The sequence below is a fragment of the Mirounga leonina genome, unplaced genomic scaffold, assembly GCF_011800145.1.
Source record: "Mirounga leonina isolate KUSES-001 unplaced genomic scaffold, KU_Mleo_1.0 Mir_104, whole genome shotgun sequence".
NCBI lineage: Eukaryota > Metazoa > Chordata > Mammalia > Carnivora > Phocidae > Mirounga > Mirounga leonina.
This window is the reverse complement of record NW_023270231.1, coordinates 407,200-427,170: the sequence shown is the minus strand read 5'-3', so window position 1 is coordinate 427,170 and position 19,971 is coordinate 407,200. Positions and strand designations below refer to the sequence as shown.

General features: G+C 43.6%; 1 protein-coding gene across 4 annotated transcripts in view; it reads right to left on the bottom strand.

The window, feature by feature from the left end:
* Nucleotides 1-8,042: 8,042 nt before the first annotated feature.
* GRIA1 (glutamate ionotropic receptor AMPA type subunit 1) overlaps nt 8,043-19,971 on the bottom strand; it is a 296,932-nt gene continuing 285,003 nt past the window's right edge. For all 4 annotated transcript variants that reach the window (XM_035012648.1, XM_035012639.1, XM_035012657.1 and 1 more), the window contains 2 exons: nt 16,259-16,393; nt 8,043-8,412 (listed from right to left, as the gene is read on the bottom strand). In XM_035012648.1, the coding sequence (XP_034868539.1) occupies nt 8,212-8,412; nt 16,259-16,393 (336 nt within the window). In that variant the 3' untranslated portion in view covers nt 8,043-8,211. The remainder of the gene's footprint in view (nt 8,413-16,258; nt 16,394-19,971) is intronic.

Genomic DNA, 19,971 nt, shown 5'->3' with positions numbered 1-19,971 from the left:
AGCCTCACAGGCTTACTGCCATGATGAATAAATGGAAGGGAGTGGTGTGAGGCACCTAGCACAGTGCCTGGCACATAGTAGGCGCCTCAAATATATGTTTCTTGTAAACTCGATACCTGATACCTGAATGGATTTCTTCCTCAGCCCCCAAAACTTCAGTTCCCTCTTTCACGATGAATTAAACAAGCGTTCCCCCACATAGTCCAGCCTTCTCCGTCATTGCTTGCCTCACCATGTGGTGCCACCTACACTGGGTACTTGCCCTTTTCCCAAACAGACCCTGCCTCTTCCTTCCCTCATGAACTGGTTCGTTCTGTCCCCCATTCTTTGAATCCCTTCTTCTCTGTCTCTGTGTAGTGCCTACAAAGGCAACACAAGAATATCATCACTCCTTCTCTTATTTCCCCAGATAGAAAAGATCTCTTCCTCCTTTGGGCACTAAAGGGCATTTCAGTCCTGCCTCTCTCATTCATCAAGTCATTCAACAAGTATCTATTGAGGATCTGTTATATACCAGGCATTGTGCTGAGGCAACAGGGTCCCTGGTCTTGTGAGTGCGTATTTTAGATGGGGAGAGGCAGACAATAAGCAAGTAAACAAGATATTATTAGGTGGTGATGAGTAACGTGAGCCTGAGTGATGTCAGAGCTAGTCTGCATAGGGCGGAGAGGGAAGGATGTTCTGGGGGAGACGACATTTTTAGCTAAGACATGGATGAGGAACTAGCCTTGCAAGGATCTGAGTGAGGAGGGTTTCAAGCCGAGCAAACAGCAGATGCGAGAGCCTTGAGATGGAGCTAAGCATGGCATGTTTGAGGAACAGGACAGAAGCTGGGTGGCTAGAAAATAGTGATCAATGGGGGGAAGCTAATGTAGTATATTCAAAGTCTCCTTTTTAAAGGCTGGACACAAGGTGGTGAGTGGCATGTGGAAGACTGGACCCAGACACTTTGACTTTTTCCATCTATCTTTGACCTTGTGTTGTACTTAGTGGTGTTTATGAACTTTATTTTTTCTTCCTATCAACACTGTAAGACATAGGGCTATCATTATTTGTCTCCTTATTCCCTATGACATCTACCTGCGGATATGGGCATTCAATACCTATGTCTGTTAGAAGAAAGAGTGGATATTCTGGGATTAGAAATGAAGCTTATCCAGTGGGATATGTGGGGCTTGGGTAGGGCTCACCTAGAGGCCTCTCAACTGATTCTAGCTGCAGAGCCTCTTGCAAAAGAGACGGGGCAGAGCATAAACCACTTCTGCAGGCAGAGCCCCTACTACCTCCTGGACCACAGCTCTTAGTTCTGGCAGCCTGGTTGAATCCCCAGCCTTGGTTTCTCTGGGCTACGTAGATTGATGCTGTGGGCCAAACTCTTCTGACCTCAGCTCACTTCCCTAAACTCAGTTTCTTCCTTGACTAAATTCCTGTAACTGTTCATCTTCCCTAATGGTCCACCTGATTTAGGGTCCTTTACCCTTTTACTATTCAGCCTTGTTCTGCCATCATCCATACTCAACGTGCTATTGCAATGCTGTAATTATGTAAGACAGGGTTTCTCAACCTTGGCACTGTTGACATTTTGGGCAGGATAACTCCTTGTTGTGGGAGGCTGCCTTGTGTGTTGTAGGAATTTAGCAGCATCCCTGGGCTTTTACTTACTAAATGCCACTAGCACTCTACCCCTAGTTGTGGCAACAAAAAATATATCCAGACATTGCCATATGTCCTGGGAGGCACAAAATCTGCTCTGGTTGAGAATCACTGACATCTACAACTAGGAGGGAACTTAGAGACCAATTAAATGAATCCCCCTTTTCTCGTTTCACAATGAGGTCACTGAGGCCCAGAGTAGGAAATGTGTTGCCCAAGGTCACACCACAAATTGGCAGTGATGTAGGCAAGAGTCTTAATACTTTTTTCAATCTTATCCCACTGCTTTTCGGTAATGTGGTGAAATATTAGGAGGCAGTCAAGTAAAGTGAAAAGGTAGTGACTTTGGAGAGAGAGTGGGAATGGAATCTAGGTCAAGTCATTGAGTGGCTGCATGACCTTGGGTTCTGAACCTCTCTGAGTTTCCATTTTCTCTTTTGCAGTGATAGTAGACCTAAGGGTGGTAACAAATCTCCACCTCACAGGATTATTTTGAGGACTAAATGAGATGTTTGTCCTAGCATCTTACCTGGTATGCATAGTGCTGAGCAAACACGCTCATAGTGCTCTCCTCCCTTGTAGTGCTATAAAAATGACAAGCACAGTATTGAGGAGAAGTTAGAGTTGTCCCAGTAGGATTAAGAGTGCCCATGAATATGAGGCTGGTAGGCAGTGCTTCCAGTGGCCTGTGTTAAAAATGCAGCTAGTGGGATTTGGTGTTTGTAATGGAAACAGCCAAATAGTTTTCCAGTTTGGAAAATAACTGGCTGTGTTGAAAACGGGGACTCGGGGCACCTGGGTGGCTCAGTCGTTAATCATCTGCCTTCGGCTCAGGTCGTGGTCCCAGTGTCCTGGGATCGAGCCCCACATCGGGCTCCCTGCTCGGCGGGAAGCCTGCTTCTCCCTCTCCCACTCCCCCTGCTTGTGTTCCCTCTCTCGCTGTGTCTCTCTGTCAAATAAATAATAAAATCTTTAAAAAAAAAAAAAAAAACGGGGACTCATTTGACAAAGTTGTCCCCCCCTACCACACCCTTTCCTGAGGAGATATCTCTGATAATTGTATGTTCTCTCTAACATCCTATCTCTGTCTTCCCCCAGCAGATTGTGTTACGACCGATATGCCTAAGGGGTAAATGAATGTTCAGAGTCCAAGTCAGGGACTGTGCCTTTTCCTCCTCTTTACTAGATGAATATGATGGCATTTTCTCTTGGGACCATGGAGATTTGAATCCAGGTAACCCAGGTTCTGATGTTAGTCTGGCCATTGAGAAATAACCCTAATATAGTTCTTTGTAATTTTCAAAGAAGTTTTCATGAGCATTTTCTGTGTTCCCCAGGCTGACAGAATTGTTGTGGTTCTCAATCCTGGCTGCACATTATAACCACCTATGAGTTCAAAACAAAACCAGACAACACCAATGCTCTTACAACTCTGCCTCAGCTCAGACAAACTCTATTTGGACATGAGTCTTGGGCATTGGTGATTTTGCTTAAAGTTCACTAGGCGATCCCAATGTGCAGTTAAGGTCCACTATCACTGCTTATTTTGACACCAGATATCCCATTTCTTTGATGAGAAAAATGAGTTTCAGAGGAGTTAATTTTCTTGTCTAAGCTTGTAAAAGAAGAAGGAAAATAAACCAGGTATTGTGAATCCTAATCTAGGCCTTTCCACTATAGCAAACTGCTTCTCCATTCATGATGTGATCTGGAAACTTCAAGAAACAAAACATTTTTGAAAATTACAAAGCACTGTAATAAGGTTATTTGTCAGTGGCCAGACTAACAGCAGAACACAGATTACCCGATGGTCAAATATCTATAGTCCCAAGGAAGGAAAAAACTCATCTGACAAAAAATAAGGTAGCTTCTTAATTGAAAACCTCAATTTTCTTATCTGTAAAGTGGGGTAGGAGTGTACTGTCTAGACATTCTTTCCTTGAAAGAACATTAGCATTTGGTAAAGAACTTGCCATTTTGTCTCTTAATTAAGGTAAGTTGAGTTTTGACATTTCAGTGAAAGATACTCATCCTCATTTCTGTAGGGCATTGCTGACCCTCTCTTGGTGTATATTAGGGTGCTACTGAACAGATAACCTGAATAGGGCTATAAAAGATGCAAGATAAAGTAAGGAAAATTAGTGGACTTAGTTAACTTTCACACCTATGGCATCTCCTTGGCAAGGGTTTGTCCCAACTCCAGGGGCAGTCTAATAACTGTGGGGATACCGTGACCATTAGGAACTCCTTTCTGTAGCTGAGACAGTCCATTGCCCTGTACTTCCCAGAATGGATCCTGGTCTTGACCACACAGAAAGCTAGCTCTGCTTTCCCCAGAACAACCCTGAAGATCCTTCTCCAGGCTCAATCAACTGTTGTGCAGGGGACCTGCTTCTCAGTCCCCTTTCCTTGCTGCTCCTTAACCTGGATCTGTTTTAGAGGGGCTAAAAGTAACTCTCCTCTTCTCCCTTTTTGCAGTCCTGTCTGGATCAGTGATCTCTCATACCCCAGAAAGATAGGCTGGCTTTCCCAAGGGTGTGGCAGGTATAGCCTTAACCATTTTTTTTTTTTTTCCCAGTTACTTTGGCATTACAGGAAGGTAGAGGACTTCTTGCCTGTTATTTTCCTGGCCATGATACATCATGACCTGGTTAGCAGTAAAATGGGTAATGCAAAGGCTTTGGATTTAGGTAGACCCAGTTCAAATCCTGGCTCTGTTACTTCCAGGAATGTGAGCCATTACATCATCTTTTAAAGCCCGAGTTCCTCTTCCACAGGGCCCTTCCTTAGAGGGCCACTGTCATGATATAGAAGGTATGAAGTGTGCTTGACATAGTAAGTGCTTAATACATGGTAACCTGTGCTCTTACAGCTGTTATGATCATTATCTGAACTATATGAAAGTATAGTGACAAAGATGAGTTTTCTCTACTTGTTAGCTGCTGTTAAAGTGTTTCTTCATTCAGAGGCACCTAGGTGCTGGAGGTGACTGCAAGTGGGTCCAAACAATTGTTGGAGCTTCACACAAATCTGTTAGCTTCCTCCCCTTCCCTCAACCCTTTACCATAGAGATCGTAGTTCCTGCCTGAAATGCCACAATTAGAACTTCATTCATTTGGGGTGCCTGGTGGCTCAGTCGTTAAGCGTCTGCCTTCGGCTAGGTCATGATCCCAGGGTCCTGGGATCGAGCCCCAAATCCCTGCTTGGCGGAAAGCCTGCTTCTCCCTCTCCCACTCCCCCTACTTGTGTTCCCTCTCTCGCGGTCTCTCTGTCAAATAAATAAATAAAATCTTAAAAAAAAAAAAGAACTTCATTCACTTATTTTAGACCTCTCACCCTTGTTAATATGCAAAATTCCTTGGAAAAGAAAACATTTGAAGCTTTTCTTAATTATCAGTATCTAAATGTCAACAAATGTCAGATCCTTTATAGAAAGCCCATCTTGCTGGAGTGAAAGAAAAACTTTCAGGCAAGAATGAGAGGGTAATGTGGTCTGGGACCAAGATTGCCTGTTTTTAAGCATGGTCTAAATTGGTTTTGGTTTAACTCTGCACATCACAGATATACCTAGACTCCAGTTTGGGGGTATCTGGAAGACCTACCCCATGAGCCATCCAGTTCTCTAGTACTGTGACCACTGTATGTCAAACCCTGCCCCCAATGTAGTTGGAACAGTGGCTCTTGGAAACCATTATCACTTGGTCTTTTTTTTTTTTTGGTTATCCTATTTGAATGCGTAACTCAGAGTGAACTAGTTCAGCTGAAATGACTTGTTTGAGAGCTGTTTGTGAATAAGGAATGGTGGTTACCATTAAAAATGTACTAGTCTTAGGTTCAGCAATAAGAAAGTAACGTAACCTCTAGAGCTCTGGCTTCAGAAATGGCACAAAAATGGAATGGACAAATATGAAAAGTAGGTAATGGATCCACAGTGATTTAATTCTCGGTGATATTTTCATTTTATGCAAATACCAAAAGAAAAAAAAAACCCTGGCTACTTGAAAGAAAAACAGGAACCAAAATATTTAGTGTTTGATCAAGCAGAAATCCTTTCACACATCTGCTAAGAGAATTAAAACAAATATAGATGTTAAATAAAAGGCCCAGGTACCAAAGAGCAAAATTTAATGAAAGCCAGAACTGTTAAGTATGGATTCCTGTTGAGAAAAATGTCAATCTCTTTCAGAGTTTTCCCATTGCTCTATTTTTAAGAAAAGTGTAGTAAAAATACATAATACAAGTTAACTTTTTTCTCACTATTGTTTTCCCCGTCACCCCTCCATTGACAAAACGCTTCCTCCTCTGGAGTCTTGGACCCCCATACAACATAGACCCTCATTGTTAGCTTAGATGATCTCTCCCTCTCAGATCATGTTACTGGTGAGCTCAGTGGCTGGAGAGGCATCCTACCAAAGGCAAAAAGTCTTTGAAGCATGTTGATGGTAATAGGATTATTTCCAACTCCTCTGAAATGCACTCTCTAATGGTGGGTCATATCAGATTCTGCAGTGGTAGGCTAAGGGATGAAAAAATATCTGGTGGGAGGGCAGGGGATGGGGAGGACATCAGCTGGTGAAAAGTATAAATCCATCTTGATGGTCCTACTTCACGTACCATGCCCACACTGATGCGTGAGAGACTGGACAGCACTTGAGTTGAAAGAGTGAAGAGTTTGATTTGGGGATGGTTCTTTGCTATGGTTGATATTAGGAGAATGGGAGACACATAGAGATGGTGGGTGTCCAGAGATAATCCACTGATGAAGCCAGTCATTCTGCACTTACTTGTCGGTAGGCTCCCAAACCTTTAGTTTGTCAGTTGCTAATGATAACCCCTAGCAGAGAAGACTAGATAGAAGTAGGGGGTAAGGAAACAAGCTAGAACATGGTCACCAATAAAAGCTAAAGACACATGGCACGCACTGAATCATGCACCTAGGAGAGTGGCTGCTGGACAGCAGGAAGCCAATTGCACCAAGAATGAGAGCTGGGATCTCCAAGAAAGCTATGTGCCAGGAACCCTGCTCTCAACTAAAGTTGCAGTCAGCCTGGGCTTCTCTCCATGAACCCTGTCACTTCTCCAGTCTTGCTTTAGTTCAGCTTTATAGTTACAATCATGGGCATATTGAGTCTGGACATTGGAAAAATACATCCTCATTCTGTCTTAGCCAGGGGGAAGGTCAGCCTTCTTGGAAGTTGGGGTCAGTGATCTTAAGGTCCCCTAATGTCATTATCAACTTAATTCATCTCCCTATCTTCCTTAAAGTTATTCATCCTTGGGCATTTTACTTTCTAAAGTGACAGAATGTTACCTGGCCACATGCTAAAACAACACTTTTAAATGGACATAAAAATCCAAGTTCTCCAGGTCAGCAAAACCCTAAGCTTCATATGTGGTCTCTTAATCCTAGGGCAGGGCACACCATGAAAGGTTCTCTTGCTTGTGGGCTTCCATGATGCTTCCTCTTCCAAAATTCTTCCATCCTTTATTTTGCACTTAGTTTGCATAGCATTTCCCCCCATATCAGAGGCTCTGAAGAGAGAGTCTACTCCACAGTGGGGTTCCTGCTCAGATGTCAAGCAAATGAAAAATGAGAATCATGGGCAATATCTCCCTGGCTGTCAACTATTCCCAAGGCTGTACTTGGTTCAGGAGGACAATTCAGCCACCAGAGTGCCTTTGGGCTTGAGCATAGCAGAAAGACACAATTCTCAGGCTGAGGTTGACTCTGTGAAGACACATACCATTCCACCTAAGCCTATGGGATGGCTGTTACACATTAAAGGAAGCTTTCTATGAGCCTCCAGCAATAACTTCTTGAGTCCTCCTCTGACTGCACACCTGCCTTTGCCCTCTCCACCACCCTTGGTCTGAATTGCTTTTTGCACATGTCCTCAGCTATATCAGTGCCTAGGAAGTGCCCTTCCTGGGGAAGGCAGTCCACTTCTTCAACAACATCCATCCTCATCCATGGCTTGGGGCTGAGGAATGGAGAGTAACTTAGAGAGCTCCAATGGTGAACTAGTTTGAAGGTTGCTTTTTCCCTTTTGCTTGCTTGTATGGTAGAACGAATCTTTAATCTCCAATCTGAAAACTGAAGAGACATGGGTAGGGAGTTGGGAGTAAGAAGCCAGGAGAAGGAAGGGGCCTAACAGAACCTGCAAACCATGGATGTTAGTAAGAAAAAAAATATCGCACACACTAAGACATATTAACAACCGAATAAAAGAAAACGGTACAGTTTCCTCATTAATGTTCCTGTGACTCCATTTCAGAGACACAGGCTCTATTAGACAGGGTTATTCTCCCCTTATTGCGGTGCATTGTTGTTTATCATCCTCACTTAGCAAACGGAAAAGTGTGAAAGAACATCAAAAAAGGAAAAGGGATGGCAAAATGATTTTTCAATTCTTCAGGAAATTCTGTTGAATCATCTTCCTTGTGGTCATGGTGGTTGGTGGCGGTTGCGTTTCATTGTATTGTTTTTGGCACTGAAGGGTTTGGGATGGAACTGGGGGAGCTTGAGTATGCTCCCCAAGGGGTCTCCATCTGCTCCAGTTACAATCCCGTGGCTCCCAAGGGCATCCCTGAACTGTGGCTCATGCAGGGAATCGACTGCATGGACTTGGGGAAGTCGTGGCTGACTACACGGCCATTTTCTCCACTACCGCCACCGCTGGTTCCTGCCCCACTGTTACGTGGGAGCGTCGATGTCCGTATGGCTTCATTGATGGATTGCTGTGGGATCAAACAGAAACCCTTTTCAGGAGGACCGGGGGTTCTTCCCCAGGTCCTTGGCAGTGATTGGCAAGGAGAATGAGTCAATGCTGGCCTTAAAATCTCACCCCATCCCTCCTCCCCATCCAACTTTTTTCCTTATCTGGAATGCTAACCTTGGCCTCCCACAAACACACAAAACTGCTGTGTGGCTCTGGACAAGTCTAATCTCCTTTCTGGACCTCTTGTGCTCTCTGTACAATGAGGTGTGTTGGACTGGGTGGTCACTAAGATCCTTTCTAGCTCTTATATTCTGTGATTTCTAAAGATGGAATATTTCCATGGTAGTATTAATGATAATAAATGTAGCAACATGACCAAGTAGAAAAGTTGTGGAAAGGGGTTTGGGAAACTTGGGATTTTAGTTTTGGTTCTGACATCAACTAGTTGTATGACCTTGTGCATGTCTCCTTACCTCTCTAGATTTTTAATTTTCCATGTTTGTAAAATGTAATTATCTATACACCTGCAGACTTCTATTAGCAAGAACAGTGCTAGTGCATGAAAATTATTTGAAAAATTTTTTTAAAGGAGTGTGTTGTTGTTGAGTTAAAATTTAAAACTACCCCTGATTTACTTCAGGAAAAATCCTATCCTACCTCTAGTAGCCTGTGTTATGGGAATGTAGGACTTATTTGAATAATAGTCAAAATGTAATTGGAAAGAAGCATGGGCTAAAGAAAATGAGAATACATTCCAAAGATTATTATCTGCATGTCAGCTGTTTCCCACCAGTATGTATAACCTGACTTCCAGACTGACACATCAAATCAGCTCTACTTGTGATTTCCAGAATATTGGAATTCTGGATATGAAAAGGATTCCAGTATCACCCTGGGATCAGATGGGTGAAGTGGACTGTTCAAAACCACAACCTGGAATTAGAACCATATCTTATTAGATAAGAGTAAGGGTTCTGTTCTGAGTTCCTTTGGAGAAAGAAGCTTCATGACATGAAATCCAAACCCTCCTCTCTTCCTGTCACTTCTAACCTCCCATTAAGAGATACCATAGAATTTTTGAAGTGGGGGTTGGTTTCTTGGGAATCAACATAAAGAAGAATTATGTGTAAGTTGAGAGTTTTCTGAGACCAATCCTACCGATCCTTCAAGGCTCATTCTGTTCTCACCTCCTTCTTGAAGCCGTCCTACGCTGTACCAGCAAGTATTTGGCCCCCCTCCCCCGCCCAGTCTAGTACTCCTACATTATACATGCTTTTGTAATGGTTCTGCTTCTGCTATGTCTGGAGGAGGGCAAGGTTCATTTCTTCCCAGTCCGCAGCAGTCTCCCATAGTGTCCACTATATAGTTAGGTGTTTAATAGATATTCTTAAACTTGTCTAAAAAAAAGTCAACCACCTAGGACCCTTCTCAAAAAGTTTATGAGCTTTCTCCTCTGCATATTGCCATGATTCTAGCCATCAGAGAAGTCAGTCAATCTCTGGTGGCCAGACAGACATAAACAGCAGTTTGACCTAATTTTTGTTTCTACTATATTATGCTGAGAGTCTCCTCTTAATTCTGGCAATTCTGACAATATTTTTAAGTGTTTGTTCTTTTTAAAATTCCTGATTCAGACAAATTTGCTCCAAAGGTTGCTCTACCCATACTGGTTCTGCCTTCTTAAACTTCTTTCTTTCTTTCTTTCTTCTGTTCTTTGATTTATTTTGATTATCCTCCACTCAAGAAGAAGTGTGACCTTGATTGCATTCTTCTAAGTCAAGGCCAAATAAATACTACTGTGATGCTTTATGGGGGAAATGTGAAAAGAATACCCAAGAAATTAATGGTTGCTTGTTCTCACTTGTGTGTCAGGGAAGTATGGAACCTTCTATGGATTAGCCTGGAATGTTTATCTTCTATGATTTTTTTCTGCTACATCCCTTTAATTAAAAAATAAAGTTTAAAGCTCACACAGATCATCTTGGGCTTTGTTTTTCAAAAGGTCTCATATATTCCCGTAATATTCCACTGAAATTGGTGGTATTGAGGAATTCATCTTAAAGGAGAAGATTGGCGGTATAGTCAATATTGGTGCCTACCAAAGTCTGAGATAACTTAACCAGGCTTGTAGCTAAAACCCTCCAAATCCATACCACTTGGGAGTGGTTTTCCAGGAAGCTGAGGGCTTCTCTGTGGTCAATGACTCCATCTTCCCATCTACAGTGAGTGCTACCTGCTTACTGGCTTCCTTTCTAATACATTATGGGATCTCAGGAAAAGAGATGAATAGAGTCAAAACTTGGGAGTGCAAAGCAATGCTAAAAATGACTAGATCATTAGTTCCCAAATTTGACTGCACATTGGAGTTATCTGGGGAGTTTTGGGGAAAAAATACTGATGCCTGAGACATACCCTCCAAGATGTTGACTTACTAAGTGTGGTGTGTGGCCTGGACATCTGGATTTTTGAAAACTCTTTAGGTGATTCTAATATGCAAGCAAGGTTGAAATACACTGATCTAGTTTATATCCTTCACTTTACAGAGAAACTGAGGACTTATGACTGACTGACTTAAGGTTAGAGTTATCAGTCCCTTAATGTCAAAGTGGATGACCTCCTAACTATACCCCCTGTAGCTAAGCTCTCATAAGCTCATATTATTCCTCCCCTTGCCTCTGGGAAATGCAGTTCTCCCTCATCCATCCTTGACATACCAGCCATTCTTAAAGTTCATCCTTTCAGGTGTGTCTGAAGCTGATGTTCAGGGAGAAAAGTGTGAGTGTAAAGTCCAACCTCAAGTTGCCTCTTCAGAGACTCATTTCTCTAACTGTGATTATATCCTAACTTCTCAGCCACTTGCTTTTCCAAGAAAAGTATCCCCAGCCTCTGCCCATCCTAGAACACCATAATAAAAGCTCAAACTTCAGTGATGACCTCCTACTAGCATGTATGCTAAGAGCCAGAGTGACTGCCTACTGTGGAGGATGCACCCCTGCATTACCAAGTCTCTCAGCTGCTTGATAATTCTATGGAAATGCACAAAGCCTCAGCTGCTATGGCTTAACCACAGCTCATGTCATACATACAGTTATTTTCTACAGGGAGCAAAGTGGGCAATAATAAAGACGCTGGTTATCTTTAATATCAGCTAAGGACTCAGTTCTGGTCTTTTTCCCCCAGGTAGAGGAGAGGCACTGAGGATCTGAGACTTCAGTCTGGACTGTGTCTTAGGTTATATATTTTTGCTACTATATGACCATTCAGATTCTACTCATTGGAAAAGTTGTCTGAAGTCCCTCTCTGAGTCCCCAGCTCTCATGTTCTTCCTGCAGTCTTCCTGTGCTCTGGTCACCCTGGACTTCTTCCCGTTTCTGGGCAAAGGTTATAATTTTTGGGTCTCTGACACACGTGCATCCTTTGTAGGCAACTCTTTCCCCCTGGTTAATTCCTTCCACATTTCAAGTCACCTAGACATCAGTTTCTCAGGGGAACCCCTGTGACCTGCCCCAACCCTCATTCCCTGATCAGGACTTGACAGCCCCAGTATTTTTGTTCAAATCCTCAGTGAACATGTAAGTATTTGTTGTTGTTGTTGTTGTTTTTCTGTCTTCCCATTACACTTGTAGTTTCCTGAGAATAGAAGCTATGTCTGTTTTGTTCCCAACTGTGTCCCCAGTGTTGAGCAATGCCTAGCATGAAGTGGTGCTCAGTATGTCTTTGTGGAAGGAACGCCTCCAGGGTGTCTTCCCACTGTCCCTGTGACACCTGCTGTGTGCCCTGCTTGTGTGACATGTCAAAAGGGAAAGGGACTCGACAACACACAAGCAAAAGATTACCTATTATGGATGGCCTCAACGACTACCTCAGGAAAACCTAAGGATAGGGCTGCATCTTATTTGTCTATGCACTGTGGCCGCTGCTGGAGGAGACACATAGTAGGTGCTTACAATGATCTGTTCCTGCATTGGAAGTCTAATTCCTGTTTCTCCAGCTCCTAGCTTGTGTGACCTTCCTAGGACAAGCTCCTTAGCTTCTCTGAACCCCTATTTCTTCATCTGTAGAACTGCAAGCACAACACATTACAGGCTTAATAATGTATATAAAGCACTCTGAACATGGAAGTTACTAAAAAGATGTCTTCTTCCCTTCCTTTCGTCTTTCCCTCCTTCTTCCCCTTTTCTACCCCCTTCTTTCCCTTTTTTCTCTTCCATGAACAGTGGGGAAGGGCTCCCTGACTACTGTTGAGAAATCAGGGGTTGGCCCTGAACTATGTTTAGAGGCTCAAGGCCTTAAAAATTAGCCAAACATTGTGATCAAGGAAAGGAACAAGAGGGAAAGTTCTCACCAAAGGCCTGTGACACTGTCAACATGGCCCTCTGTGTGAGGTGGAGGCTGCATGTCTGTAAAGAGTTAACTGCCTCTGGGGAAGGCTAATTACAGAATAATAAAGAAAACTGCAAAGCTGTGAAGTCTGAGAGGCAGGTGAATGGCATCCTACTTTTCTCTTTTGGATAAGAGAGAAGTTGATGGAGCTTCAAAAATGAAGGGTTGGGTTGATTAATAAAGATAGTAGAAGTATCTTTTCTGCAGTTGGAAGATTAAAAATTCTATTAGGAGCCTTGGTGAATTGGGCAGAGTTGTGCCAACCAATGGAATTAATTATAAAAGATTATGGTGGAAGACCTTGGATGAATGATTCTAAGAGATCCTGGCGTTGGCTTCTGAGAAATTCAACATCTTTGTAAAGGGAAGGGTACGAATGTCCCCAAGAAGTTATAACCTGCCTCAGTGGCCTCCTCTAAGTATTCTTGTCTTAACCTGAATGTTGTGACTTCAGTGGTGAAAGTCATCTGTCTAGTTTTAAGACAGTCCTACTCTTTAGCCACCCTGGTACCATTACCTGACACTGACCATGATTAGTGGGAATGGTAATCCCATAGGAAGGGCCAGAAGTCCAGGCACTTCCTGCTTGGTGGATGTCTGCTCTCATCAGATTTTATGAGCACAGATGGGGCCAGAACCTCGGATGATGCTGTCTGTGCTTCTAGGCTGGGTGGTCTTGATGGTTCTATTTGCTTACCCAAATAGCAGCTCTCCCCCATGCATCACCTCAGCCTTGAGGAGATCTTCTCTTCTAGGTACAATTCTACATTAGTTTTACTAATAATTACCCTATGTGTGCCAAATGTCCAAAGAGAAATTAGACATAGTTTCTTACCATCAGGAACTTAAAAACTATATAACTCAAAAAACCTAGGACATATAAGTAGGGGCAATAAAAGGAAAGTCTTAAAAAGACTGTAGCTGGTCCCTAATAGGAAATATTATTATTATAAATTCTAGTTATCATTGTTAGTACTGTTATTTATCGAGAGCTTATCATGATGCAGGCATTCTGCCAATCCCTTTATATCCATTTCTCACAGAAAGCTCACAACAATTTTATGAGATATGTACTGCCACTAGCCCCATTTTACAGAAAAGGAGGCTCAGAGAGTTACTGGAACTTGTCCCTGATTACACAGTTAACAAATGGAACAGGCAGGGTTTATGCTCAGACACTCAGTCTCTAGGGGAGCCGTGAGAAGGAGCTCCTGTGATGTGTACTGGGCCAGTCCTGGGCCCTTGGTTTAGGTCACAGTTCTCATGGAAAGTTTTGGGGGTTTGTAAATGTTGTAGCTCACCTAGCTCTTTTTCTGTTCCACTCTTTGCCTCCAGAGTGGCCTTTCCTCACTTTGGAGGGTAAGATAGGAGAATATTTAGGTTTATGTTTTGGATGGAATAGGCAAAGAAATCTTTGTTTAGGTTCTAGGAGACCTTTTTGTGTTTGCCAAGCTTCTTGGAGGTCTACCCTGGGTTTAGGGTCTGAGGCCCATGCTTTTGCTCTGCTTTGTCCTTTCTGAGAAGACCTGGTAGTGGGTGAGCTGGTTAAGGGTAGGAAAGAGGTGTTCCTAAGTCCCCTGGCTAAATACCATCATACTACCATCCCTTAATTGTTCCTTGTTATTGTATCTTAGTTACATTGCCTTTTAAATAGGCTCTATGGGCAGAAGACAGGGAGAGAGATTAGCCTGCATTAAGGCACACCGGTGGGAAGCATGAGGTGGGTGGTTAGAGTACATAGTATGTAAGGAGAGCAGATTGCTTGGGAGGGGAAAGTAGGCTGGAGCCATGATGTGGAAATGTTGAATGCCAGGACAGAAGGTCTGAATGCCAGGACAGAAGGCCCTCCTCCTCCAACTCCCACTTTCTGTGTACAGAACTGAATACAGAGTTTCCAAACAGGGGAAGCAAATGTCCAGCAATGTCTTCAAGAGTGACCCTGGAGATGTGTGTAGGGCTGTTGGCCCAAGGCAGGGAGAGGCTAGGTAGGAGGCTGTGGTTGCGGCTCCACAGTGGGTGTACTGAGCTTATATGGACTTCTTAGGGCCCATTCTAGGAGAGCAAATCCTACCAGTGAATCTTCTTAGTCTAGTCAAGCCAACATCACACCCTAGGTTACATTGCTCAGAGTGACTGCATTTCTCTCCACCTTTGTTGGTCTGAGTCCCACTCGTCCTTCCTCTTAATTTTTGCCTCATCCTGGGAGCCTTCTCTAATTCCCTCTTCCTCTGTATTCCTATCGACCTTCCTATCTATAAGTTGCTTCATGGAGTAATTTTTCTGTGCAGTTTTTTTGTTGAAAGTGCCAATGGTCACAGATTGAAACTCAGTCTTCTCTGTCTCATCATGATGTCTTGCTCATGGTATTGCTCACATAATTCATACTTGCATAAATATTTTCTTATTGAAGCTAAATGAGGAAATGTGAGGGGTCTTGAAGGTCATTTATTCAAAACTCCCTTTGAGTACTGGAATCTCTATCTTCCCCAAGAGTTACTCTTCCTCTACTTGTATACCTCCAGTGATGGGATGCTTGCTTTTTATTGGGATAGTCCATCCCATTTTGTGGTAGCTCTGAAAGAAAAGTAGATCTCACTGTGTTAACATTTGTTCTCCATAGCTTTTAGTCATTAGTTCTTGTTGTACACTTTGGGACCCAACAGAACTAGTCTATTTTTTTTCCACCTGAAAAGTCTTCATATTTTTATAGAAAGCTCTCTTATCCTCCATAATTCTTCTCTTCTCTGGTTATTTGGCTTCAACTATATTTGATGTAGTTTGGGGTCATTTAGCTAATCTGCTTATCCTCTGTGCATGATCTTCTTTGCCAAAATCTATATCAAAATACAGTGGCTAAGAAAAGACCTAACTCGGGCGCCTGGGTGGCTCAGTTGGTTAAGCGACTGCCTTTGGCTCAGGCCATGATCCTGGAGTCCCGGGATCGAGTCCCGCATCGGGCTCCCTGCTCGGCAGGGAGTCTGCTTCTCCCTCTGACCCTCCTCCCTCTCATGTTCTCTGTCTCTCATTCTGTCTGTCTCAGATAAATAAATAAAATCTTTAAAAAAAAAAAAAAAGACCTAACTCACCAAGCATGGCAAGATTATCTATCTTGCAGAAGATAGACATCCCTTCCCCTATTTTGGGAGCTATACTTCTGTTAATGCAGCCTCAGGAGAATCTACTTTTGTAGCAACCACTCTTGCCTCACACTGTGTTGACTGTCCACTTAAACTCCTAAGTTTTAATCTCACCACCCCATCTTTGGCTGGTGCAGTTGTTTCCCAGGCCTATGTTTACCCTGACACATCCCATCTTCCTTCCTTTCTCATAGCTGTCTCCTTTCTTATCACCTTCCTCATCCCAACTTTCTGCTCCTTGCCTCAAACTGACCTCAACTTCCTCTCACTACCCCCCCCCGCCCCCGCTTCTAGTACAGGGACTCCCAGGAAACCCAGTGATATCACAGGATGGGGTAGGAAAAAGGCCTGGGGAGACGATGCCACCTTCATCCGCTTGGATTCACTACGGGATTTGTAGCAGAACTCGATTAAGGCAACCAGCATGGCTAGTCCAAGTCCTCCGATCAGGATGTAGAACACGCCTGCCACATTGCTGAGGCTCAGGGCGCTCGTCTTGTCCTAGGAAGAGGAGGAGGGAAGGGGGGAGGGGAAAGAGCAAAGTGAGCCAAAAGGCTAGAGAGCATCCAAACAACAGCATTTTTACACACATACACTCAACCCCGTTACCCTTTTTAACCTTCAAAATAGCTGGAGAGGCTTTTTATTCATTGACAGAGTGCTAAATATCCCTAGGAAAAGTGTGTGTGTATTAACAATATTCCAAAGCATCTCTGATTATGTTTAATTTATAATTACATTTTCCTCCCTCCTCAATGCCTGTTCTGGGGCAAGAGACACCACAAGAAATTCAGGGCAGCTTCTTTCAAAATCTGCATCCTTGAGCTTACCCTATTCTTTCAGAAAACATGTACCTTCCTTTTCAGCTCAGTTCCTGTCCCTGACCCTTCTGTTGTGCAAAGCCTCAGCTTTGCCTATTTATGTCTCTGAGTGTTTTTCTGAGTTGGCACTTAAAATGAACTTCTCCCTAGATGTGCCTTTAATTTCAATTTAACAAGGCAGTCATTGCCCACATAATAAAGACCAATCAATGTATACCTTTAACTTACTGATCTGAGCCCCAGTCTAGGGACAAAGGAAACTAGGGGGCTTGGAACAGTAAAATGGCCCTGAGATAGAAAACTAGCTCTATTAAATCCTAATAATTATGTTTAATTGGTGTCATTTTTCTGTTGGAGGTGCTTGCTAAAAGACACTGCAGGCCAATGCAGGTAGCTGAATTTAGAAATCTCTGCTGCCTATGGTAAAAGATCTTATACTGGTTGTGGATGAGCAGAATCGTGGAGCAGATTGCTTAATTCCTAGGGCTGGGGGACAAGTACCCATCTCTAGTAGTTGGTGGACAGAGCTCACTTTGTGGAGCCTGAGAAAGACCATCAGTCTGCTGAGACTCTCCCTGCATCCTGTCACCTCCAGTCGGGTTCAAAACTGGGGGACTGGGGACTGTTCCCAAGCAGTAAGAACAACCAAAGGAAACTGGTGGTTATGATGGTAGTAACAGCTCAGAGAGCGGGGAAACTGCTCAATAAAATTCTTGACACAGGCAAGTGAACATCTTTAATTTATATCTTTAAATCTTGGAAGAATACTCATCCCCGGATATCATGGTGGTGCTAACATCTTTGTTTATATTGTTTGCTTAGGTACGAGTTTTTCATTGAACTAAAATGTACACCTCAACTGGCACAGATACACGCTGTGGTTGGTTAGTTGGTGGTGCAGGACAGGATATAACTTTTAGGTCTCTGCATGGGCTCTTTTTCAGGTGGGGAGGGAGGCGAGTCACACAAAGGGTGAACTGTCTTGCCCCAGGGACTCCTTTGACATCTGCCCATTAGAATCTGGGTATGTGGAAAGGGGTTTGTTAGTGACTAAATCAGTGGGCTCTGCCCTAGTTCTACTTGGTGCATTGTACAGGGTTCAGCAGGGCTGAGCTTGGGCACCGCAGCTGGCAAATAGCAGCATGCCTTCCCTCCCCAGAAGCAGCCTTGGCTAGCAGAGCTGTAGGATTATCTAAAGCACACCCCTTTGGTGGCTTCCTGTATTGCTAAAGCAGATGGCTCTTGAATATGGGTTACACTTGGCAAGGCATATTCTGGCTTGGGAAGCAATGGAAATGATTATTCCAAGGGGTAGAATTTCTCCTGCTCTCGTGTAACGGCCTGATAAGGGTTATGTGCAAAAATGAGTTCAGTGCTTGGTTCAAGAGTTGGCGGAACAAGTAAATTCCCACTTGGCATTATTTTTCAGAACACTCAAAATGTCTCCCTGTTTGTTGTTCAGGAGGTCTGTAATTCTGCTTCTGGAGAGTAATTCTTCAGAGTCCTTGGAGCATTTATGGTTAGTAGAAGTTCCAATAAAACTCTTCTGTGTGGAACAAAAGAAAAAAAAAAAAAAAAAAACCACCAGGCTCTTCTGTGTGGACAGGGCTAGGAGTGTGGTGGGGAGGCATGTTAATGCATCATCAGCTACAAGCTTCCCAGCTATGACCAGGGAGAGGGGAAAGATAGAACCCGAGTCTTCTGAGCACCCTTCTGGAGGACCCCATTCTCCTCCCATCCCATAGCAGCTATACTCCCAAAAGCCAGGCAGCTTGTTGGTGGGAGTGAAAAAGTCACAACTTGTCTTCTGCCAGGAAGGAGGGAAAAGAGTGACAGCACTGAGAAGAATGACAGGTGAAAAGAAAAACAAAAAATCCATTTTTCAGAATTGTTGGGCTTGTCGTCATGGTGATGGGCCCCCCCTCGCCAATCTGTCCCCCTTAACCTGTTGTGTTGAATTGCTGCCTCTCTCATGTGGAAGGGAGATGTTTTCTTTTTCACATTTTTTCTTGCTCTTCCCACATAATGGGGAACTGTCCCAGACTCTCTCTGTGTTTCTGAGCCAACATCCCTTCCAAGAATCTGGCTTGAGTCTTCATGAAGAAGTTTGATCCAATCATGAACAGGAGAGGCTTGAAGTAGAAAGTTCCAGGAAGAAGCCAAGGCCTTCAGCCATAAGACCTCCCACAGAGACTGGTGCTGCCCATCATGTAAGGCCTGCTAAATCTGGACAAAGCTCCAGGTTTCTCCAACTGCTTCCATTCCTTCTTATCTTCCTGTTAAGACTGTGAACTCTTACAAAGCAAAGGCTACAGCTCCTGCTCTTCTTTCCATTCTGTAGAGATTGCACACATTTTCTGATGTCTGTACAGCTGGACTTTTAGGGGCTGCCTGCAATTGTTTCACATGCTGAATCTGTGACCTGACTTGCTTTTCAGGTCCACCTACTAGCCTTTCTGCTACAGTAGGCTTTCACTTGTGCTTTTCCAAAACTTAGATTTTTAGCCCATGAGTTAAAAGTCTCATTTTCCTGAGGGGTTGGTTATTTCCTAGGAATACAGACTCAGTGGTTGGCTAGGCATACTCACTAGCCAGGACCAAAGTTTGGAACCTATGGGGAGGTGGATTTGATTCAACTAAAGGAAGACCTTTTGACTCAACAGAGCTGTCCAAAAGTGCAACACCCTGCCATGGATAGTGGTGAGCACCTCAAACATGGATGTATTCAGAAAGAAACTGATGAGGTCACTTAAGGGATTCAAGCACTGGACAGAGAGTTAGATGAAGTGACCATTGACACGTGCCCCAACCGCAAGAGATTTGAGGCATCTAAGGAGTTCCTAGAGGGCCTGGGATCATGCCTTTTATAAATTCTCCCTAGAGACTAACCTCTTTAGGGGATGCAAAAAAGGAACTCATGTTAATTGGCAACTTCTGCTGTTCCATTTCCAATCTAGGCCAGTTCCCTAGCTTGAGTATTTTCCCCAAGAGCAACACAGGATGAGAATTGGCCCATTGTACTAATAATTGGCAAGGCAAATGCTGTGAAAGTAAGGGCTGTGGGGGTGGCTCTTCTCAGCAGTGTGTGCTCAGGGACCGGCTGCTGTACAATGCACCACAGAACATACTGACTCGAAACAAAATTGCAGCAGAGAACTCAAGGAGACAGCATGGGTCGTGGAGGGGAACTCAAGGGCTAGCTGAGGCTAAGGCCTCTTCCAGAGTGGGAGGAATTTTCCAAAACAGAGGCACTAGTCC